Source organism: Terrapene carolina, unplaced genomic scaffold (assembly GCF_002925995.2).
Source record: "Terrapene carolina triunguis isolate 2854851 unplaced genomic scaffold, T_m_triunguis-2.0 Scaffold68, whole genome shotgun sequence".
Classification (NCBI taxonomy): domain Eukaryota; kingdom Metazoa; phylum Chordata; order Testudines; family Emydidae; genus Terrapene; species Terrapene triunguis.
Genome location: NW_020664419.1, coordinates 10,567,897 through 10,593,210, shown reverse-complemented (window position 1 = coordinate 10,593,210; position 25,314 = coordinate 10,567,897). Strand labels below are relative to the sequence as shown.

Below are 25,314 nucleotides of genomic sequence, written 5' to 3'. Positions count from 1 at the left end.
TGTTTGGCAAGCGTTAGCCTTCTATATTGAATGCACCAAGCCATTCAGGAAATCGAACCAGTTGTTCATAGCGGGTGCTGACTGCATGAAAGGCCTACCAGTCTCATCTCAAAGAATATCTTCCTGGATCACGTCCTGCATCCGCACGTGCTATGAGCTCGCCAAGACACTAGCCCAGGCACTTACAGCACAGTCCCCCAAGGACACAGGCCTCGTCGGTGGCATTCCTGGCCCAGGTCCTGATCCAAGAAATCTGCAGGGCAGCAATTTGGTCCTCGGTACATATGGTACCTCTCATTATGCCATCGTCCAGCATGCCAGAGATGCTGCAGCTTTTGTCAGAGTGGTGCTTCAATCTGCGATTCCATAACTCCGACCCCACCGCCTAGTCACCTAATTGGAATTGATATGAGCAATCACTTGAAGAAAAAACGGTTACTCACCTTCTCGTAACTGTTCTTCGGGATGTGTTGCTCATATCCATTCCAAACCCACCCGCCTTCCCCTCTGTCTGAGTAACCGGCAAGAAGGAACTGAGGAGGCGCCGAGTCATATATTGAGTGCCATGAAGGCACCACTCTAGGGGGCTCCACAGCCAACCCAACGGGTGCTGCTAGGGGAAAAACTTTCCTATGACTGTACACACGGCGCGCACACACCTGATTGGAATGGATATAAGCAACACATCTTGAAGGACAACAGTTACGAGAAGGTGAGTAACCGTTTTTTATCATAACCCCTGGATAAGCTTCATGGATGTGATCACTAAGTGACAATGAAGTGATGTGATGGATGTGATCACTAAGTGACAATGTAAAACAAGATGTGTGAACACTATTTTAATTAAAATATTTGTTTTCCTTTGGTAGCCAGAAGTGCAACTTGCTGAAGGCTTTGATGTCTTTATGCCCAAATCTCAGCTGGACTCTATATTGTCAAATTATACTCGCTCAGGAAGCCTGCTGTTTAGAAAGCTGGTGTGTGCATTTTTTGATGACAAGACCTTGGCTAACTCTTTACCCAATGGCAAGAGGAAAAGAGGACTCAATGACAACCGAAAAGGACTAGACCAAAATATTGTGGGTGCAATAAAAGGTATGTTTCTGCTTTGTTTCCTATATATATGTGTCTCCATCCTTTGCTGAGAATATGTTCTAGTCATTGAGTAATGCCAGGAAGTTAGAATCCCTGGCGTTTAAGTCAGAAAAATGTGCATTCTTTTTATAATTTTTCAGAAATTATGGAAGTGGTCCCTCCAGACCAGATTAAGCTAGAGGCTTATGCCTAGGTCCCCAGCCCCTGAAGGCCTGTGATGAGATAAGAATCTCAACTTTAATTTTTTTCTGGCCTTCATGGATGTAAAGAAAAACTTGAAAATGTGACCAGAGAGTACTTGATATCCATTTTGAGTCAGAAGACAGCCTGAAACAATTGCTCCAACTAGAGAAATGCACTGCTCATTCATTAGATTGGAGCCTGCTGCCACTCCATGGAGATGCAGAGTAATGGAAGAACTCTCCTGAGTTTTACCTTGGGTCCTGGATTGCCATATTTCTGTCTTGATCCTCCCAGATCAGGGTTGAGGCACATCGGCAGGGTAGAATGGAAAAACTCGCCATTCATCTGACTGTGTCATATCTAGTCTATGAATAACTGGATTAGTAGTTTGTGGCTGGCTGTGAGGTGAGGAAGATCTTATTGAAGAAAATCTAGTCAAAGAAATGAGTTTTGTATCTAGTTCTGATGTCAGTGAGGTTGTGGTCCTGCTTGTCTTATGGGAGTGAGTTCCATAGGTCAAGCTCCTGTGAATGTTCTGTCCACCTCTGAGTTGTCTCCCCGTTGATCAACAGTTTCAAGATAACCGGTAGAATATAGCTGTTAGAGGAAATTATGGTCCAGGGCTTTGAGTATTAGGACAGAGGCTTTGTATTCAACTTAATCAGGGAGCTAGTGCAGGAAGGAAAGCTAGTGATCTGTGTTAAGTGGACAGGCTGCTGCATTTTGTACCATCTGGAGCTTTTAAAATACATGCGATTCATTCCTAGTTATGAGTTGCCGTGAGCTAACCTGGAAGTTAAGAATATATGGACTATGGAGACCTGGGAGAAGGGTCGGAATCTAGGGGGAGCATGGGCCATTATAGCAGGGATAAGGGAGAGACAAGAGGAAACATAGAGGGGAAATCAAATCAGCGTTTTAGATATCTATAATCTAATGCAAGAAGAATGGGGAATAAACAAGAAGAACTAGAAATGCTAGTGAATAAACACGACTATGACAGTTGCTTCACAGAGAGTTGGTGGGATAATACACATGACAGGAATATTGTTATAGAAGGGTGCAGCTTGCTCAGGAAGGACAGGCAGGGGAAAAGGAAGGAGGTGTTGCCTTGTATATCAAAGATGTATGCATCTGAACTGAGGTTGAGATGGAAATAGGAGACAGACTTGTTGAAAGTTTCTGGGTAAGGATAAAAGGGGTAAAAAACAAGGGTAATGTCATGGTAGGGATCTACTACAGACCGCCTAACCAGGCAGAAGCTGGATGAAGCTTTTTTTAAACAATTAACAAAATCTTCCAAAGCACAGGACTTGGTGGTGATGGGGGACTTCAGCTACCTAGACATCTGTTGGGAAAGTAACACAGCAGGGCACAGATTATCCAACAAGTTCTTGGAATGCATCGAAGACATTTTTTTATTTCAGAAGGTGGAGAAAGCAGCTAGGGGAGGGCTGTTCTAGATTTTATTTTGACAAATAGAAACTGGTTGAGAATTTGAAAGTGGAAGGCAGCTTGGGTGAAAGTGATCATGAAATGATAGAGTTAATGATTCTAAGGAATGGTAGGGAAAACAGCACAATAAAGATAATGGATTTCAAAAAGGCAGACTTGAGCAAACTCAGCGAGTTGGTAGGTAAGATCCCATGGGAAACAATTCTAAAGGGAAAAATAGTCCGAGAGAGTTGGCAGTTTTTCAAAGAGACATTATAAAGGGCACATGAGCAAACTATCCCACTGTGTAGGAAAGATAGGAAGTCTGGCAAGAGACCACCCTGGCTTAGCCAGGAGATCTTCAATGATCTGAAACTCAAAAAAGAGTCCTACAAAAAGTGGCAACTAGGTCAAATTACAAAGGATGAATATAAACAAATAACACAGGTATGTAGGGACAAAATTAGAAAGGCCAGGGCACCAAACAAGTTCAAACTAGCTGTAGACCTAAGGGGTAACAAGAAAACATTCTACAAATACATTAGAAACAAGAGGAAGACCAAGGACAGGGTAGGCCCATTACTCACTGAGGGGGAACAGACAATAACGGAAAATGTAGAAATGGCAGAAGTGTTGAATGACTTTTTTTTTGTTTCAGTTTTCACCAAAAAGTATAGTAGCGATTGGAAGTCAAACATAGTGAATGCCAGGGAAAATGAGGTAGAATTTGAGGGCTAAAATAGGAAAAGGACAAGTTAGATGTTGTTACGTGACCAGGGCCTGATGAAATACATCCTAGAATACTCAAGGATCTGACTGAGGAGATATCTGAGCCATTAGCGATTATCTTTGAAAGCTCATGGACGACAGGAGAGATTCCAGAGGACTGGAAGAGGGCAAATATAGTGCCAATCTATAAAAAGGGAAATAAGGACAACTGGGGAAATTACAGACCAGTCATCTTAACTTCAGTACCTGGAAAGATAATGGAGCAAATAATTAAGTAATCAGTTTGCAAACATCTAGAAGATAATAAGGTGATAAGTAACAGTCAGCATGGATTTGTGAAGAAAAACATGTCAAACCAACCTAATAGCTTTCTTTTGACAGGGTAACAAACTTTGTGAATGGGGGGAAGCAGTAGATGTTATATCTTGACTTTAGTAAGGCTTTTGATACTGTCTCGCATGACCGTCTCATAAACAAACTAGGGAAATGCAGCCTGGATGGAGATACTTTTAGGTGGGTGCATTAATGGTTGACAAACCATTCCCAGAATGTAAATCAGTGGTTCACAGTCAAGCTGGAAGGGCATATCGGGTGAGGTCCTGCAGGGATCGGTCCTGGGTCCAGTTCTATTCAGTATCTTCATAATTGATTTAGATAATGGCATAAAGAGTACACTTATAAAATTTGCGAACAATAGCAAGCTGGGAAGGGTTGCAAGTGCTTTGAAGGATAGGATCAAAATGTTAAATGATCTGGACAAACTGAAGAAATGGTCTGAAGTAAATAGGATGAAATTCAATAAGAAAAAATGCAAAGTACTCTACTTAGGAAGGAACAATCAGTTGCACATACAAAATGGGAAATGACTGCCTAGGAAGGAGTACTGCAGAAAGGGCTCTAGAGGTTATTGTGGATGGCAAGCCAAATATGAGTCAGCAGTGAAACACTGTTGCAAAAAAAGCAAATATCATTCTGGGATGTATTAGCAGGAGTGTTGCAAGCAAGACACGATAAGTAAATTCTTCCACTCTACTCTGCACTGATAAGGCCTCTACTGGAGTATTGTGTCCAGTTCTGGGTGCCACATTTCAGGAAAGTTGTGGACATACTGGAGAAAGTCCAGAGGAGAGCAACAAAAATGATTGAAAGCTCATGTCTTTTTAGACCATCAGGAAAGATTGAAAAAAATTAGGTTTGTTTAGTCTGGAGAAGAGAAGACTAAGGAGGGACATAATAAGAGTTTTCAAGTACATAAAAATTTGTTACAAGGAGGAAGCAGAAAAATTATCCCCCTTGCTCTCTGAGGATAGGACAAGAAGCAATGAGCTTAAATTGCAGCAAGGGAGGTTTAGGTTGGACATTAGGAAAAACTTCCTAACTGTCAGGGTAGTTAAGCACTGGAACAAATTGCCTATGGAGGTTGTGGATTCTCTGTCATTGGAGGTTTTTAATAACAAGTTAGACAAACACCTGTCAGGAATGGGCTAGTTATTACATAGTCTTGCCTTGGTTGCAGGGGACTGGACTAGATGACCACTTGAGGTCCCTTCCAGTCCTACTCTTCTCTGATTCTGTGATTGTGACCGTGACACAGTCCTGACTTATATTTCTGATAGAATCTCTGGTATTGACTGCAACCACAACCAGGTTCAGAACCAGGTTTATATTAGAAGTTTGATTTTAGATTGCCTAACTCAGGAAAAAAATTGGTTATTTCATAATTTGTCCAGTGAGGGGTTTCTTACACACTCTCTTCTGAAGAATCTGGTACTGGCCTCTGCAAGAGACAGAATCCTGGACTAGATGGACGACTGATCTGAAATGGCAATTTCTATGTAATGTTCATTGACTCAGTGCCTCCATTCACATCTTGTTGATGGTTTTGTACCAAGGCATTGACGATATATTAGCACCGAAAGGTCCATTGGATGATATCAGTAGGACCCATCATACAGAATACTGTATTGCTGATAAACATTGGCATACAAGGAAAAAATATTTTTTACATGGTATCCTTCATACAAGTCACAAAAAGCTTTAAAAGGCAAGTTAGTCATAAACCAGAGAAAACAGGAAGGTTTCAATATGAATTTTTAAATCCGCTGACATGGAGGAAAGGTAGCAGGGGACAGATATTTCCAGTAGGTGGGGCAGCACCATTGAAATAGCAAAACTCGCCCTACTGTAGAAAGCAGCAGTCACAAGCAGTTAAACAAAAATGACCACATTTCAATTAAAACCCCTCAAAAATAGAATTTGTAATGGAAATAGAAATGTGTCTGTGGTGGTACTACTAGGCACTGCTATAATAAGAGGATTGCATTCACTGCATTTAGAGTATCAACCAAATGACAGTGCATGACCTTTGTCATGTTTCATTAGGGGAGTTCTTTCCTAGGGGCTAATGCAACAAGTTGCCAAGGGTTGACACAGTGTGGAACTTTACTCAGCCTGGCTCCGATAGCACTATTTTCCCCCTGAGGAGCTGTGCTATAAGACACTGTGGGTTCATTTATTCCAAGTAATGACTGAGCCAGTATGAAATCTCCATGAGAACAACATCATGTTGTTTGCATTATCATTAAGACATTACGCTACCAAACTCTCAGATATTGTTTAGTGATGTTTTTTGTCCTTTTTCCATGACGTGGATACAAAAATGGAGAAAAAACTACATTCATTGGAGAAATTAGCTGAGAACTTAAGGGGACACTGTCAACTTGAAAATCGTCCTTCTGTCTGAAAACAGTTTACCTACTATCATTACAAATTATATATAAGATTCCTATAACTGAAAACGATTAGAGGAGAAATTCTCTCTTTCTACTTTGCGCACACTTTGTGTAGCGACAGTTTCACTGTTTTCCCTGAGTAGTCGTTTCCTCCTGTTGTTTGTGTGTCTTTCACACAACATAGAGAGAGAAATCTTGTTTAAAAATAAGCAAATGTGGTTGTAAAATCACAAAAATTGGCAGAAGCTGAAACTGAAACTACTATCAACTTTTTTTTAATTTACTAGAATTCAAGTTGATGTCTGTTTCAAAGGACAATGTAATCTTTCACATCATAGACTCTGATATTGTAATCAGTTGATTATTATTACTTTATTATTGTAGCCCCTAGGGATCCACAGTCATGGATCAAGACCCCATTGTTCCAGGCACTGTACAAACACAGAACAAAAAGACAGTCCCTGACCCAATAAGCTTTGAGTTCATGCAAAGCTGACCACCGCACCGATGTGAGACCCTGTTGACATCTGTGGTACTCCAGATGGGCTACCCCATGCCCTCATTGATGAGACTGTGGGATTGAGGCCATAGATTGTAAACAAACACCTATATATTGTGAATAGTGCCTTACATTATTAAAACTGAAAGAATTTTAAAAAATACATTATTTTTGAACCCTTTATACTTATTTATTAATATTTTGAAGACTGTGTGTGTGTATAATATATATATATACACACACATATAAAAATATAAAAAATCTTTCATATACTACTTGGATATAGGAAGTCCTCTTGGATTGTAAGCACTTTGAGCCAGAGACCAAGTCTTCCTGTATATTGCCCTAACATAATGGTGCTCCAGATTTTGAGACCTCTGGCCACTACTGCAATAGCATTGTTAATCATAGTAATACTTAGACTATTTATGTTCTGATTTACTTTTTGCACTTCTCTCAGGTGGACAGTGAAAACAATTAGTCAGTTTCACTTTTGTTTATAGTCAGTTTCATTTCCTGCTTTCAATGTTGCAATGTGTTAGGGTTGCAGACACAGCAGGGGAATGTTTTATCTGTTTGTTTTTCATTGGAATTATAACAAATTTTGAAAATATATCTAGTATTTTAAGCTCTGTAAAAGCTTGTTTTTTACAAAATCTAAAATTTGGACCTGATTGACATTGTCCCCTTTAAAGCAATTGTTTTTATATGTGTTTATAAAAGCTCAGTGTCCTCTTCTGTTTTGCCAATATGATAAATGCCCACTGAAGATTTAGGACTTCTTCATATCTCCTGTTTGCTAGCAGCCTGACAGATAAGATCATGAGACCAGAAGGACCAGGAGGAGACCTGCAGTTCTCCGCTAATGCCAAAATGCATATGGTGAACAGACAGTTATAAATATCCACCACTTGTGAGGCTTAGTTCAAAGTTCACCATTATTTTAATACATATTTTCTGTATGTGACATACATGAGATGTAGACATTCTCTCTCTTTCTCAGGTTTTTATAGGCAGCTAATCAATATAGTATCTAGACACAAAATAATATATTTAAAGATAAACACATAGAACATTGAATTGACCTCTGGTCTTGCCCTCCTAGTTTTGGCCACTTCAACTTCAGTTTTTGTTATTGTTGTTTTTATTTTTAATCCTCCTCCTCTTCCTTGTTTTCCCCTTCTCAATTTTGACAAGACACTTTAAAAAAAATGCTACCTTTTATTTTAGTCTTCACAGAAAAATATTGCACTGCTAACCACGTGGATAAACTTCCTGGCCCCAGAGACTGGGTACAGATTCTACAGGATCAAATTAAACTGGCAAGAAGACGCTTAAAAAGAGGCTCAGGTAAGCATGAAAATGTCAGAAATAACAACTTAGCATAAGACTAAAGTCATAAAGCCTGATTTTTTTCAGAGGTGCACTGAGCACTCACAGCTCCCCTTGACTTTAATTGTAGTTATGAGGGCTCAGTACCTCTGAAAATGAAGCCAATACACTTTTGGCATGTTGCCGCTAGAATGCAAAATGTGGTGTTTGATATGTTTTGAATGGTAATAGTCTTAAGGTATGTCTTCACTGTAGAGTTAAGTCAGGCTCTTTCTCAGGTGTTGCCTCGAAGCCCTTCCTGTCCACCATACACACAACCATCTCACCTGAGTTTAGCTGTGCTTTAAGCCCAGGCTAGCTTCCCAGCTGGGGCTATAGACTACTAGAGGTTAGGGGCTGCCTTCACTTGGGCTGGTAACCTGCCCACTCCTCAGTGAGGACACAGGCTAAATTACTCAAATGCTAAGAATCCTCCAGTGCCTTCCCACAATTCCCCCCCATGCGCCCAAAGGTGCAGACAAGTTCTTCCACAATTCACTGAGAGAGAATCATAGACCTCAGTTTACTGGAGCCCAAAGAATCATAGGATCAGAGGCGGATTACTGTTTTGTGGGGCCATAGGTCAGAGCAAGTGGGGGCCCTTCCCCACCCTTTCCACCTGCAGTCCCCCATCCCACCGGCGCTCCTGCCGGGAAAATGGGGGCGGGGTGTGGGGCTTGCCCCGCCCCCCACCCAGCACTGGGATTGGGGCACGGGGGCTTGCCCCCCTCCGCCCGCCCGGCGCTCCTGCCGGGAAGCGGGGTCGGAGAGTGCGAGCTTTCCCCACTCCCCGGCAGGAGGTCCGGGTGGGCGGAGTGGGGCAAGCCTCCATGCCACGACCCTGCTCGCCAGCAGAAGTGCCTGGCAGAGCGGGTCAGGGCACGGGGGCGCCCAATTGGCCGGGGCTCCTGGGCACGGGCCTCGTTGGCACAGTGGCTAATCCGCCACTGCATAGGATATGTCCCCGGAAGTCCTAGCGACACACGTGGGTAAGTGCAGCACTAGTGAGGACACAGTAGTTTTGGCTTTGCCGAGTGGCTGCCCACACACAGGTTAGGCTAACTCAGGTGCTGATTACCTGACTTAACTCTGCAGTGAAGACATACTTAGGCTCTAATCTTATAATTAATGGCATGTCGGTGCAATGCACTGCCCATGTGCTGTCAATTCCAGTTGAAATAAAATTTATAGATTCAGAATCCACGGTAGAATTCCTAGAAAGCTGAAAACAGTTTCTCCCCATTATAGAGATGTATGTGTAATTATTTTATAAACTTTTACCAGTCTCCTTTCTAAGTACAGTGCCCCCTTTCCTGCTGGGGACTCTCTTCTTATGTTGGTTATCTCTTACTTCTCTCCCCAGCATTTTCTTCAGTCTCCATATGCAAGTATTCCCAGTTCTCCAACAGCCCTCTCTCCAATAGCACCTGACCCCCATTGTGTGAGGCACATCATTTGCATCACACCAATAACTCTTCCTTACAGCCACTTTTCTTAGCTTGCTTCCTTTATTTTTTCTTACTGCTCCTCACTGCAAATAAGTGCATTGTTTCTGCTGGAAAAAATTGCTGGATGAAGCACTGAACCCAGGTGTCCAATCTGACAATGTAAAGTTCTAGGTTTCTGGGCCAACTGGAGTTATTCTGACCTATTGAACTTGTGTGTGTTTATGTATAGCCTTAAAAAAAAAAAATCCATTGTGAATTCCAAAGGCTGAATATTCAGCTGGCCAAAGAGTATGAGATAGACCATGGCAGATGAATGAACTGTTGCCGTTTGCTGGATCCATGCACCAACGAGCCAACATTTTCAGTCCTGAGCTTTGTCTGTAGCATTTGATTAGGCAAGTATCTGAGGTAACTATGTAAAAGCTGAGGCATTCTTCTATCGCACTAATGGGAAATACACAGAAAAGTGTAAGAGTGTAAAAGAAAGGAGGGGGAGATATAGAAACAAAAAGGAGGAAAGAAGGGCAGATCGTTTGCTAGCAATAATCCTCCTCTTCAAAAAAAAGGTGAGTTTACCAAATCCCCTAGACTATCAAGCCAACTCTGCCCTTGAATATGAGGTTATAAGGTGAGCTTGCCAGTGAGAATCATCGGATTGCTTGTCGTTGCACAGCAGCATCTTTTTCTGCCATTGATGAAGGCTTCAGAAGGCTACCTAGTCATCCTTGACTGGAAGAATGGCACTATGGTGCAGTTCTTCAATGACATGAAGATTCATATGTGCAGTGGAGGAGGCGGGCAGGGAGAGAGACTGGGGGCCCTTGGGGTATCTGCAGAGGTGCAGAAGAACTTTTGTTGAGAACTCCATTGACCTATCAGAGGGGTAGCCGTGTTAGTCTGGATCTGTAAAAAGCGACAAAGAGTCCTGTGGCACCTTATAGACTCACAGAATATTGGAGCATAAGCTCTTCGAAGTGGGTATTCACCCACGAAAGCTTATCCTCCAATACTTCTGTGAGTCTATAAGGTGCCACAGGACTCTTTGTCGCTTTTTCCATTGACCTAATTTGATTTAGTTTGTTTTGAATATTTTTCCAACATTCTTAGGGTACGTCTTCACTACCCGCCGTATTGGCGGGTAGCAATCGATTTATCCAGGATCGATATATCGCGTCTCGTTAAGACGCGATATATCGATCCCCGAACGCGCTCACCGTCGACTCCGGAACTCCACCAGAGCGAGCGGCGGTAGCACAGTCGATGGGGGAGCCGTGGCTGTCGATCCCACGCCGTGTGGACCCCAGGTAATTCGATCTAAGATACTTCGACTTCAGCTACGCTATTCGCGTAGCTGAAGTTGCGTATCTTAGATCGATCCCCCCCCCCCAGTGTAGACCAGCCCTTATTTGCTTTTTGTGGTGTGCCTCTCCAGGATGGTAGCTAGCGCTGCAGCTCTACTGCGGGAGTTAGCAATGACTTTACTGGTTTTCTTTTAAAGAGGGGCTACCAGGACCCACTCCCACCTATGCTCTTTCCCCAGTATTGGGGAGCCGAACTGGGAATGCTGCACCTCAGCCTTAGCAGTAAGAGGCTTCCTATGAAAAGATGAGTGAAACTGAGCCCAGTATACTAAACTAGGTGGGGTACTAACTATGCCTGCCCAGAGACAGGAACCGATCAACCCAGTGCATGGGTGGACAATGAAAAGAAATACATTAACCCATAGACCCATTTTCCAATTAGTATATAGAAGCTAAATTGTTGTAAAGACTCTATTTTATATTGTTTCTTATATTTTAATGTATGTTTTTTCTACTGGCCCTTCACCTACATCCCAATCTCTCTGGATCTGGTTGTCCTCTCACTTAGGCATTGTCTATACACAAGTTGTACCAGTATAGTTGAAGTGGCACTATCTCCCCAGTGTGGATGCAGTTATATTGGTATAACAATGCTTTATACAAGTTTAGCTATTCCCATATGGAGAGGGGAATAATATATACTGGTATAACTGCGTCCTTACTAGGAGTTGTGCTGGTAAAACTTTTTTTTTTTTTTAATTACACCCTTAATTGACACATACTGGTACTAAAACTAAAATCTGTGTATAGATCTTTACACTTGTAAATCAGGAATAATTCCACTGACTCCAATGGAGTAGAAGTGGAGTAAGTGAGAGGAGAGCTAGGCCAGGAGGTGAAATTCTGGTCCCTTTCAAGTTAATGGCAAAACTCCCATTGACTTCAGTGAGGCCAGGATTTCATCTTCCGTATGTGGTTGCTTTTTTTCCTTCATTATTTACTTCATCCTCAGTTTTGACATCATCACAGAACTATGTAATAATTTTCCTAGCAGAACACGCTAACAAAAGAGTTCTCAGAGCAGAGCTGTAGCACCTTGGGGCTAATTTCTTTCTAGCTTCCAAAATGCAACTTCATGTTTTCAAACCAGTTCTCTTTATTCTTACTTTAAAACTTTGCATAATGAATGTAGTGCCTGGGAAAGGTGCTGGTCTATTTGTCAGACCCAGAGACTGAAATTCATTATTAGAGAGCACAGATATGCGGCTGGTGCTGGCCGTGCAAGCTTCCCGCACGCTCCACCTACCTTGGAGAGACCAAGGTTAGCAGTCTAGACTCTCCAGGAGTGAGAAGATAGACTGGTAACCTAGTACCAAAGGCAATGGCTTGTGTGGGGATGCTTTGAAATTAGAACCCAAACTGGAGTCTGGTCTGAATTCTCAGGCCCATAGCCACAAAGGTATTTAGGTGACTAGTTCCCATTGACTTCAGTGTGCCTCACTTGCACCAGTTTACTTAAATGTGTGATTTTTAAATTTACGGTGTTGTTGTAGCCATGTTGGCCCCAGGATATTAGAATGACAAGGTGAATGAGGTAATACCTGTAATTGGACCAACTTCAGTTGGTGAAAGAGACAAGCTTTCGAGCTCCACAGAGCTATTCTTCAGTACTGGGAAAGGTAATCAGAGTGGCACAGTTAAATATAAGGTGGAACAGATTGTTAAGCATAAGGAGTTTACACAAGTTGCAAGAAACCGTTCAAAATGAAGTTGGCAATTAAGATCTTTGCAGCATAAGACAAAGGAGAGAGAATGGGTTACAAACTGTTGTCATGAGACAGTGTCTCTGTTGAGTCCATGATTTTTGGTGTCTAGCAGAGTTATGAATTTAAGCTCCCAGGCTTGTCTTTTGAAGGTGTTGTGCAGCTTTCCTTTGAGGACGAGGACTGAGAGGTCAGATATAGAGCGATCATTTTGTACAAAGTGTTCACCCCCGCAGGGATAGGGTGTTTTTGTCTTTTACCATTTTTCTCTGTGACCTCATTCAAGAGTGTAGTGATTGTCTAGATTCACACACGTAGTTGTTGTTCGTGCATTTGATGCACTGGCTGAAGTACACCACTTTGTGATAGTCATGTGTCGGTCCATGAATCTTGAAAGGCATGTTGTGGGAAGTATTGATCATCACAGCAGTGGAGATATGGCTGTGGGTAGCTTACTTCTGATGGTAAGTTTAGTGAGGCTGTGGGTGTTGTTTGAAGGCCAGAAATGGGAGTTCAGGAAACCCTGGTTTCTTGCAACATGTGTTCTTTCACCAACAGAAATTGTTCCAATAAAAGATATTACCTCACCCACTTGATTTTAAGTTGATTTATGCAACTTCTAGTGCAGACACTCTTAATTCAGTTTAAGCTCTGGTCTACACAGTTTTTGTAGTACTTTAACTATAGAAACAGATTTAGTTACACTAGTGCAACCCTATAGTTATAGCTGTATACATGTATAGGAACAAACTGTAAGGCACCTTTTTTATTGGTATAACTGTGCCCACCCATGTAACTGTTTCCATACAAAATCACACCCTTTGCTGAAATAGTAAGATCAGTGTAGATCAGGCCTGAGGGGTTGTCTACATAGAAAAATTGATTCAAATTGAGGTAGTGTGTGTAATTAAAGAACAGCTGTTCCTGATTAACTCCATATATGGGTGCTCTGATTCTGGAATACCTCCCCATGGAGACGTACCCTAAGTTCCAAGGTACCTAAAGATCTTATTTGCAATTGAGTTAAGCTAAACTGGTTTAAGACTTTATTAAACTGATATAAGTGTGTCCACACTGGTGGGTTGCACGAATTTCACTAATTCAATTTCTAGCTAAGCTGGTGCACAAACTATGTGTGGACAGGCTTGAGACCACTGTTGTTTTTCACAAATGCCACCAAAAGCCGTTTGGCCCCTACTGAGTTGGGCTGAATTTGAACTGCTGGCTTGGAAGGGAAAGGCTCTCTATTCCATTACCAATCCTCTGATGCATTCAGTCCACCCTCTGACTGGGTTTTCTATTTAGGCCAAGTAGCTATTTGCATGTCCAAATGATGACAAATTATGTTCATGAGTAATCTTCCATGCTGAATCCTGTGGTTTGATAATTCGATACACTAATGGTGTAAACGCCAGTGTATTCCCCTAGCCATCTGTGGCAGTAATAGCTTGAGAACTCCAGCAAATGAATGGGGAGGATCTGCCTTCAGTGCTGCTTTCTTTAGTATTTACCCTCTTGAGTATTTTCAAATTAAATGATATTCTGATCACAGGATCCTCGATGTTGTCCAGCTTCAACCTTATTTATCATATTTGGCTCATTTCCTAGAATTAGGTACAGAATAGTCTCTGACTGGGAAGGCTAATCAACAAACTGCTTTTAAAAAAACCCTGCTCACTCTCTAGAAAAAACTTCCCCGGGTAGGGTTTGAAAGGTTGTTATCCTAATACAAATAGAAATTAATTTCAGGTTAGCATCAGCAATAACATTTTTTCATAACTGGAAATAGTCTTATTTTTGCTTTGGATTTTTCTCTGTTCCATTAGATTATTGCCTTAGATCTGAGACTTGGGTTTTTTCTTTTAATTTGCTAGATCTGAGAATAAAGCTGTCTTTGCCATTAAATTTTTATTGGCCTTGTTCAGTCTTTTCAAAATTTCACAAGTTGGCTGTCACAAGGGAGGAAAAAAGACTGTGAGGTTAACATTACAAATAGATGTTATAATTAAAATAAAATAGCATGATAATATTCTTCACCTTTGACTATTGGTCCCACTTCATGCAATTGGCACGGCCAAAAAAAATCCACATGTTTGTATGCATTCTGGGGCACTGGATCATATTGCCAATTCTATCCCTTCCATAACGTCTAGGCTCAGCTCCCTGCAACTGCTGGGGAGGGAGGGAGTATGGCCAGGGACATGAAGTTGAGGAAAAATCAGATGTATACATTTCCCTTTTTAGAACAGGATAAATTACAATGCAAATTGCATTGTGATTTACAGCTGCCCTGACCAGCAGTAGCTCCCATTGTGTAGACTTGCCATGGGAATATGGGTAGGTGGCCAGTGGACCAGCCAGCGACAACACATCCAGAGACACAGCCGTTGGCACAGTGATTTAAGGAGGGCCATGAATGGGCTAGTCTCAGCAGGAAACAGCCCTGCTGTTGTCATCATCTCTGCATCCAAAACTAGTATCCAAACCTTCTGGCTATTCAACTCTGTCTCCAATAATAAAAAATGGGGCATGAGCCACACATCTCTTGTGATAAGTCCTCCCTCCCTTTTCAAGTCTTGAAAAGGTTATGAGCCATTATTCTTTAATGGCAGTATGTTGCTAAAAGCCTCCATATAGACAGGAATGCTGGTACAGTATGACTAAATGCTCCTAAAGCACAGAGTGAGAAAGAGTTCTTCATGCAATATGATTTTACTGTGTGTAACTCAAAAGCCTTTAAATACCACACATAATAAAGGAAAATGAAGCAGCACTATGAAATGTGCTCAGTCTTTTCAGGTCTGATTGGTGTGAAGTAGTCACCTGACATGATGATAGTAGTTGCATCATTGTACTGTTGTTTATTTTGAACACTGCCTGATTACAATGGAAAATGCTGGGGGCGAGAGGAGAAAAACTTATATTAAATCCTTGCTGGACTGTGCTGTCTCACCCATGTGTTGAGACCTCCACTCCATCATTACCACATCTTCCTATGTCTCTTGTGGTATTCTTTTCCCCTCTGTTTGTGGCTTTGCCCCTCCTCTCAGTCCTCTGCTTTCTCTGGTCCTCTCTTCATGATGTAATTAATACACAAGGCATATGTGTCTTGTGAGATAGCAGATTCTGGCTAGTGCTGATTTATGTTTAGCAGCAGACACAAGGGCAGATATTATGTTGGATGGGAATCACAGGAGTAACATTATGCTTTCCTGGCCAGTATTTTATCTAGATTCAGGAGAATAACGACAGCAGAACTAATAAGGGCAACCTCTCTATTAACCTCTTCATTCCTGCACGTACATGCTTCTGTGCAAGCAGCAAAATAGCAGGTGCACATTTGCCAGACAGGCACATTCCGCAGCAGCAAAGTGATTTTGGAAAAAGGTCTGAAGGACGTGGCTACAGGAGTGTTTACCGCAGTTACCAAACTCTTTCTAAACAAAGAATACAAGAGAGTTTCAAAATTCCAATCTTGCTTGCCTTGTCATGCAGGTAGGCCCATTGAAGTCGAGACAAGTACAGTTTGGCTCATGGCTGATGGGCGTGGTGTTTGAAAGCAAACCACATTTTCCTGTTTAGAATGGAATGTGGAAGGGTGATCTGCCTCAGCATTTGTAGGGTCAAGGTGTTTATTGCTTATTTGTGAACTTGAACTTAGCTTGACCTGCTTCCCCAATAATCATCTGAAACATCTTCTGTTGGGAGCCAAGGGAGCTCACTGGATGAGGGCTCTGAAAAAGGCTGTTTAATGTTGGCTCTGAGCAGGTCATAGTGCTTTAAGACCTTCCGCTATTTAAAAAATAAACTAATCCTTGTTTTCAATGAGTTTGGTGCTGTTTGACAACACTGTTAAGGGTAATCAGCACAAACAACCCAGTTAAGGACGTGCACTGATTTTGGTTGTTCAATATATCTGTATTACTTTGGCCAGTTTTTGACATCTGCGAAGACGGGGGCACATTACAGTGGGAATGTACCCATTGGTTTATGACCATGATCCTCTTTGAAAAAAAATATAAATATATAAGGAGTGATGCATGAAATAGTAGTACAGAGATAGTGTATTGGTACTCCTGTTTACTCTTCTTGCCACTAGAGATCAAAATCTTAGCAGTGTTCAAAAAAAGATGTAGAAATTTGTGTGTGTAATGAGAACATCTGAAGTTACATTAGATAGGGGTATACAGCCTGATCCTTAGCCCACTGAAGTCACTGAGAAGACTCTCTTTGGCTTCAGTGGGCTTTTGATCAGTCTTGTAAATTCTCATTCTTCAGGACATAAACCAGCAACTAAGGGCCAGATTTACAAAGGGATTTAGGTGCCTAAAGATGCTGATAAGGACCTACTGGGTTTTACAAAAGTGCACAAGTGAATTTGACACCTAACTCCCATTGACTTTCAATGTGAATTAGATGCCTAATCTACCCAGCTAGGTTCCAGTCTGCATTTTTAGGTGCCTAAATCCTTTTGTAAATCTGGCCCAAACTGATTAGGATTAGGGGGGAAAAATCCCTTTTGGGCAGGCTGTTACATAATGGTCACATTTTGGGATTCTTGCACCTTCCTGTGAAGCATCTGATACTGGCCACCATTGGAGACTGAATACCAGCCTCAGTGTTACCACTGGTCTGATCTGGGATGGCAGCTGTTAAGTAAAAGTTACAAAATTATTGTAAGCGTCCTATATCAGCAGGAGTTTGAGTTCTTCAAGGGAGTAGTGTATTACTCCAATCCAATGCCCAGCATAACCACGGATTAATACCCAGACTACCTTTCCTAAGTTTGCATTTTTATTATATGACATTTTCGCACAAGCAGTGACTGTTTAACTGGATGCTAGCAAATTGCAGCTGAGAAGAGTAGATAGAGAATGGCAAAAGCACTCTACAGTATGTAGCTTTTTAATCCTATTCCTGTATTCAGTAAAAGTAATGAGATTTCTTGTTTATATTTGTAATCAGCAGAGACGACTGACTGCGATGAGAAACTGGACATTTCTCTACTGCAAACAGGTAAAATGCATTAAGTTTTTATCAGGTACCAATTCTTTATTTATTTATTTGTTTTGCATAAAGCAGATTTCAATATTCTAGGTATGTCATATACCAGGGATCGGCAACCTTTGGCACGCAGCCTGCCAGGGAAAGCCCATGGCGGGCCGGGACGGTTTGTTTACCTGCTGCGTCCGCAGGTTCGGCTGATCGCAGCTCCCACTGGCCGCAGTCCGCCATCCCAGGCCAATGGGGGCTGCAGGAAGCAGCAGCCAGCACATCCCTCGGCCCGCGCCGCTTCCCGCAGCCCCCGTTGGCCTGGAACGGCGAACCGCGGCCAGTGGGTGCTGCGATCGAACGACCCTGCGGACGCTGCAGGTAAACAAACCAGCCCGGCCCGGCCCGCTAGGGGCTTTCCCTGGTGGGCCGCGTGCCAAAGGTTGCCGATTCCTGGCATATACAGTTTGGGTAATCTGCACACAAGGCCCAGATGTCTACGTTTTGAATGCCTTGTGTTTAAAAAAAAAAAGAGAGAGAGAGAACATGCACCAGAATTTCACTATTTTCCCCTTGATTTCCTATTCATAAAACCTCCAGTTTGACAGTAATGGCTAAATGACACAAACCAGTAAGTGATCTTCATGACTCCAGATGGCAACTTGTGCTCATTCATGATATTTCTGGGTACTTTGAAAATTCTTGACACCACATCACTTCCAAGGACTGGCACAGTAATTTGTATCATAATGTGTTTCAGTTCTGCATTGGTGTACTATTAGCAATAATATATTGGGTTTACAAAGGGATTGCAAAGCTCTTTATCTGATATGGAAGATCACTTTTAACCCCTCTCTTCCCCCCTTCCCCCCCCCATTCCCTTAAAATGCACCCACCCTCGAGTCAAACATGGCAGTTGTTTAACAGCAAACTTTAGTACTGTGCAACAGTCTAGGGCAGGAACTGATGAAGATTTCCATGTGCAATTGAAACTTCTAGTTGGAATTTAAGTAGGTAGGCTAAGATTTTTTTAGTGATTTTTTTTGGAGTGCTGAACTTGAGATACCCTACCAGGACCTGATTGTTAGAAAGTGCCGAGCACATAACCTCTGAAAATCATGTGTTCCAAGTTGGGCATCCAGAATAACTAATCACTTTTGAAAATCTTGACTGTATAGATGGTAATTACCTGCATTTAAAATGTCACCAAGTTGCAGTTTAATATCTCTAGACCTGAGAAAAATGTGGTAAAAATCTTGAATGATCAGGACCTTGGGTTTACAGTTTCTCTCTCAGATCAGTACAATATAATTAATACTTAATGAAAAAGATTCCTTGGAAATTAGTCACGCAACATCTGCAAAGAATAAGTGTAGGCTGTTTACTGCTAGCAGTTTGCTATATCCAGGGTAGTACTTTGACAGCAGCTCCCCACAGTGCTGTAATGTACCCTACAAACGCTCTGTGGTGGTCATGAGAGCAGTATTGCAACATTTGTCCCAGCAGACTATCTTCCCAATTACTCTTACATAAGGCTTGTGATGGGTCTTCAGACATCCTCAGTGCGGAGGTGCTATGGGTTGGAGCATGAGCTGCTAGCAGTGAGGCACTGGTGGTTGAAATCCTGTTGTCAGACTATGTGGAGTTACTCAGGAGTAGGACCAGTGAAGCAGCTATAATCTTGTTCATGAGGGGCTGGGAGCACATGGTAACTGATAGGAGCTGCAGTGCTGCTTTCTTAGCTACCCATTGAGCATTTCATGGTACTAATTTGATAACAGATGCAGGAAGCTCTGGTTTTGAAGGTCTCTTTCAAGTGACATCCTGTTTGTTTCTGTTATCAGGGATGGAAGCAATTCTAGTAAAGGAGAACCCTGATAAATGTTACGTTGTTATGCAGTGTTATCTTTTCATTGCTCTAGTAATTTTATTCAGTACCAGAATTATTTTATTGGAGCCTAATGTAGTTTCTTTAGTATTTCACATCTTACATTATTGGTGAAAATGAATGTGATGCATTGAGACAGCCACATTAGTAAAGGGACAAGATTTCCATCCTGGGAATCCTGTTCTCTTTTCTGCAAGATTTCCAGCGTGTATTTTTGAATGTGTGCCCATGTACCCTTGAATATGCATGTGTGCACAATTCTAAGGCTTAATATTTGTCTTGCAGTATATAGATCTCCCTGGAATCTGTGGGAGGATGCCTAAATTGACAGTGCAATAGTCATTTTCTTTTTCCGATTGTGCGTGTGGAAAAAAGGTGAACTCCAAAGGCTTTCAGCCAAGCGTTTGAATTACACACATTATTATATATGTACAAGTGACTCTTTATAGAATGTATCAATAGTTAATATTCTACCATTCTTGGGACTAAATCATTTTAAGTGATATACAGTCAATATAATTATGGTAATTATAATAAAGGTTACTGACGTAGGGAGCCAAAATAGACGCCTTCCATCAAGGAGGCTGGTAAAGGAGGTAGATATAACCTTTATAGCGATCCTCACCTGTAGATTAGATTCCCTTGTACAATAGCTGGTTTTTGCAGGGATGTCACTGGTGGATCATTTAAGGAGAGTTTCAGATGTGATCTATTCAGCTGGCTTGTGTGTTTAAATTGCAAGCTCTCTGGGAAAGAGGCGCTCCCGTACTGTGTGTGTGTTCAGTGCCCTGCACAATGGGGCTTTGATCTCTGGGGGCGAGGGGCCCCTCAGGCAGTGCCATAAGATAAATAATAAATCAGTAATGGTCAAGGGCAAATGGATTATGTTAGTCTTCCATGATGTAGAGACAACCTTTGACACAGAGTTTGAATGGGATTACTTGAAGGGAGTACTGCAGGAAGTGGGACTGGGAGCAAGAATGGGATGCTGAATCGATTTATGGTGTGTATATTTAAAACACTTATTACCTGGGTATCCAAGAACTGGACAAAATTGGGAAGCAAGAGAGTCCAGAGCAAGTGAATTGAATAAAGTTTGGATAAACATGAACAAATCTTTTAAACTGCATAGAGGGATGACTCAGAGGTGCCCGTTCACCCCTTCCTTTTTCCCTGCGGAAAAAATTAAAAAAATCTGAACATGGGGGATACAGGCTGAGGAATCCCAGTATACAAAGGGGTTTAGATTCCTCAGCCTTTGTGCTTACAGTTAAGGAAATCCTGGACTTAGTATCTTAACACAGGAAAACATATGACATCCAAAGGTTTCATTATTTTTCATTATTTTTAAATCCTAAAACCAAGGAAGGATTTTTTGCCTAGCCATATTTGTGTGTTTAGGAGCACAAATGGTGTTGTGGTTAAAAAGTATCTTTGATGCTAATTATTCCCTTCTGCTTAAAGGATTCAGTGAATTGGGAGACCTTTAAAGTGAACTGGAAGAATTATGGCTGTTAAATTTTAACTTATTAAAAACTTGGGTTTTGTTTCAAACTTTGTGATTAGGGTCCCTTAGAAAGTATTGGTAGAGTTACAATCCCATATTCACTTCAGCGTAGGCAAAAGACTGCCTAGGACCTGCCAAAATCCAAACTGTAGGGCCCTGTCTTGAGGGAGACCAGGCAGCCAGTTACCCTGATTGGTGGTGTGGAGACCAAGGTAGATGGTGGATAAACATTTAGCAGAGTGAATATATGGCACCCCATTAGGATCTTTAACTTTCCTACTTAAGGAATAATGGCTATGACAAAAGAGTTCGGATCCTGGTCTGTGATTTACACTGCGTATTTGGAATTAGTGAGGATTAACGCCACGCTGACTCACTTTCCTAAAATATCAAACGGGAACAAATCTAATCCAACCTCAGCACTGGTGGTTATGTATCTTTAGCCGAAACATTACACACTAAGGATGTGTATGTCCAGGGATGCTACAAGGTCCTCTTTAAGCCCCGAGCGAGAGATTTAAGCAGTGCTGAAGGGTTTGCATAGTCCCTCTGCACTGGAGTGAATTTCAAGTTGTGAAAGAATTTGAGACCACTAATAGGAGTACAAATGCCAGTCTTTGGGTCCCAGGGAGATACAGCTTTGTGAAAAGATCTCTTGCTAAAGAAACAGATGATAAGAAAATAACTATGAGCCAATCCTGTATGGCCTGCCTCCTTTTCTCTTGGAATACAATGGGAAGAAAATGATACCTTAGAAACCGCTTCAAAACCTTAAATATAAATCCTTTATTGTAATATAAATCTTTATCCTTTCAGTGCATGAGTCTACAAGTCCTCCCTTTTCATCTTGTTGTATTTGCCTCTTACACTGATTGATGTCTGTCTCCTATATGCTCTGTGTTCTTACTTCTATAGTTATAATTCTTCTGTCCGTCTTCCATTGTTCTGTTTAAAAATATATTTTAATGTGGTTTTAAAAAAGATGTGATATAATCATGCAACTTATCTCTGGTTTTTATTCTGCCATATGCATTTACAGTATCATGATTTTTCAAGTTTTCCAAAGAATAACCCAAAGTATATACTGTAGGCTTAAAATTCATGCGGTGCTTTGTTCACCTCTTTAGAGCCATATAACTTCAAAGATATAAGCACTGTAGTGCGGTTTGTACGATATTCTAACACTTTACACCTCACTTCATGTGTTCTGCATTTTGCTATCAAAACCTCTATTCACAAATTCAGTATATAATAGGATCTTTTTTTAGACAACTAAACTGATACCCAACAATGGCCATCTGAATACACAGATAATTCAGCAACCTCACAAGTATTACATTTGAGTCTCTAAATATTTAACTCATGTAGGTTAATTTGGAACACAATTTTAGGAAATGACTGAACTGGTATAATTTATTTTTTCTAATTTATTTAAATCCTCTCTTTCTTCAGGTAGCATTCTTGAGATCACAACAGATAAGCTGGTCGACTCAAAACCAGATTTTTCTGCTTAAATTTTACTTTCTGCGTCAGTGTTTCATTAGCAGATATAAACATCCTTCAGTTTGAATGACATTCCTGCAAGATCTGTGTAAGCATTTCAGCATACTTCAAGGTGGGGGATGTTCCGTGCAGTTTTCCCTTCAAGTTTGAGTTGTTTCACCTATTTTTAATGAAACATGGGATAATAAAGCCACGAAATTGTTTCAAGATTTTCCATCATAATTAGAGATGATTTTTTTTTCAATATCCAGTACATTGTCTAATTAGTGTGGTATCCACTGCAACTGAATAAATTCCCTTGCCTTTGTTTTTCTTCCTGATTGTATTTTCCCACGTGACTGTATGCATGCTAACTGTATTTCATCTTCAATTACACAGAAGTAAAATAAACAGTTCAGGGAGTGGTGATGGAATCTCCCCCTTTCATGGGCCCAGGAAGCTAATAAGAATGTTTGGTTAGGGGGATTGGTTAGTCCTCTTTTGTTCGGAAGACTCACTTTTCCTTTTTGCTCACTATTTGACTATGTTTGAAGAGAGATGGTACAAACTGCCTGTCCTACACTGTCTAAATAACATGGCACACACTGTATTTGGCCATAGAGCAGGGTACATGCTGATAATGTCTGTTTCCTAGTGGATGGTATACAGAATGTATTTGTGAAATGAGTTGGAGTTCCCAGCCAGTTTCTGGTGCAGTGGTTCTCCAGCATTTTCACTTCATAAAATCATCCTGCCCCACCTCCTCCGCAGCCTCTCAGAATCCCCCACTGCCTGGTTCTCAAAACATTTTATTTTGTAGACCATCAGGGAAAGGGTTCATGGACCTCTGCTGGTCCACACACCATGGTTTGAAAACCACTGCCCTTGTGGACATATATGGACCTATGGACATAGGTCCACCTATACAAACCACCGTCATTACTAGCACTCTATTGAGAGTCTCAGCAGTTAGGATGAGTGAATTGACCAAGAGATTGAATTACCCTCTCACCCTGTAAGTGGTCCCTTCAGGTCAGGACTGAGGCTTACTGATGTGGCAGGGTGGGGAAAGTTGCACTGCTGCTTCTTATGCCACATCTCCTGCTGCCCTCTGCACCTTTAACTCTGCACCTTCACCAGCACTAAATTCACTTTAAAAAAAATAGAGAGAAAAAATATAGAAAGTATCTTATCCCACAGATATATTGATCACCAGCCAGTTAACTAATAGTGTGTGTTTCCTGGAACGCTACAGAGTGCAGTAGCCTTTGCCATCGTGTTTTGTTTTCCTTTGTATATTTTCAGCCCATCACGATGCTTTCTCCTTGAAACTATTTGGTCTTTTTTATCGAGTGTTTTAACAGAAGTGCTATTACAGAGAGTGGGCCTGTTTTCAAAATATTTAAAGTTTTTTGCTGCTTTTTACAAATATTTGTCATGATCATTAACTAGCATAAAGACCGGCGGCCTGATTGTCACAACTGCTGAAATGCCCGCAAATAACACTGAAGCCAACAGGAGCTCCTGATTCTCAGCACCATTGAAAATCAGGCTTTTGAGCTTTCCCCTCCTCTTTAAAAAAACATGTACTATTAAAGGTGGTGATGTTCTCTTTAAAACTGTGGACTATATCGAATGTGCACTGCAGACCTTAAAGAGCATTTCCTTCAAAGGCTGATGTGACTGCTTCCCCCAGGGTCTGGATTTCTGAGCAGGGCTGTGGCAATCTACAGCCTGTGCAGCAAATCTGCCAGGCTCATGTCACAACCCTTAACTGATGGAATCAACATTTTGTAAATTTTAAAAAATTGCATTTTGTGTTTACTTACTGTGACTTCTGTTCAGACTTTCTTCAGCCATCTTTTTATAGGGTTTATTAGAAAAATCATTCCATGTTTAGGTAAAGCATCTCAATCTTATGTATATATGTTTTATTAATATGTAAATATTTAGATATTTTTAAATTACTATGTTCTTAATAAAACAACAAGGGGCTAGTTGTGAAATGGTGTATAACGTTGTGTTGTGTTACCAATCTCTGGGAAAACCCTCTTTGTTAGTTCAGAAAAGAAAAACCCACAATAAATTACTTTAATTGAACATGTGTCTTCTGTGTTATGTACTAGATGCCCATATTTCAGAAGGGGGTACCTGGTAATTCAAAGATTTTTATTAACATTTTAACAGCCTTGTATAAAAAAAATGGCATTTGCAGGGAAGCTTATAAAAAAACCCATAGCAATAAGATTTCCCCAACTATCTGAATTTTGAACTATTTTGCCTGCCAATCAGAAAAATAGCAATATGAAATCTCATAAGAATTAAGTGCTGATATGCTTGAAGTCTAATTTTAATTGAATTAGGTGTCTTTATAATCTTCACTTAAAAGGTTAAGCTCCGCTTCTATGGAAACAACACATAGGAAAGACAAACCAGTGTTCATAATGCAAAAGTAGCTGCTACAACATATGTTTTCATAACTTATTACAGTAGAACACCAGAGTTATGAACTGACCGGTCAACCACACACCTCATTTGGAACTGAAAGTATGCAATCAGGCAGCAAAAACCCCCCCCCCCCCCCCCCCCCCCCAAAAAGCAAATACTGTACAGAACAGTACTGTGTAAAAAATAAAGGGAAAGTTTAAAACACATTTTTGACAAGGTAAGGAAACTGTTTCTATCTTGTTTCATTTAAATTAAGATGGTTAAAAGCAGCATTTTTCTTCTGCTTAGACATTTCAAAGCTGTATTAAGTCAATGTTCAGTTGTAAACTTTTGAAAGTTGTTCAGAGTTACGAACAACCTCCATTCCCGAGGTGTTTGTAACTCTGAGGTTCTGCTGTATCACACCTCATCAAACATTGTTTAGCCTTAGAAAATATTTCCT

The 25,314-nt window shown here is 41.1% G+C and overlaps 1 protein-coding gene across 3 annotated transcripts in view; it reads left to right on the top strand.

The window, feature by feature from the left end:
• Positions 1-24,498, top strand: part of BEND7 (BEN domain containing 7) — a 56,124-nt gene extending 31,626 nt beyond the window's left edge. For 2 of the 3 annotated variants that reach the window (XM_026648643.2, XM_026648645.1), the window contains 4 exons: positions 870-1,095; positions 7,903-8,022; positions 17,521-17,571; positions 22,395-24,498. In XM_026648643.2, coding sequence (XP_026504428.1) covers positions 870-1,095; positions 7,903-8,022; positions 17,521-17,571; positions 22,395-22,456 — 459 coding nt within the window. In that variant the 3' untranslated portion in view covers positions 22,457-24,498. The remainder of the gene's footprint in view (positions 1-869; positions 1,096-7,902; positions 8,023-17,520; positions 17,572-22,394) is intronic. The other variant, XM_026648644.2, reaches the window with a different exon arrangement.
• The last annotated feature ends 816 nt before the right edge of the window (positions 24,499-25,314 follow it).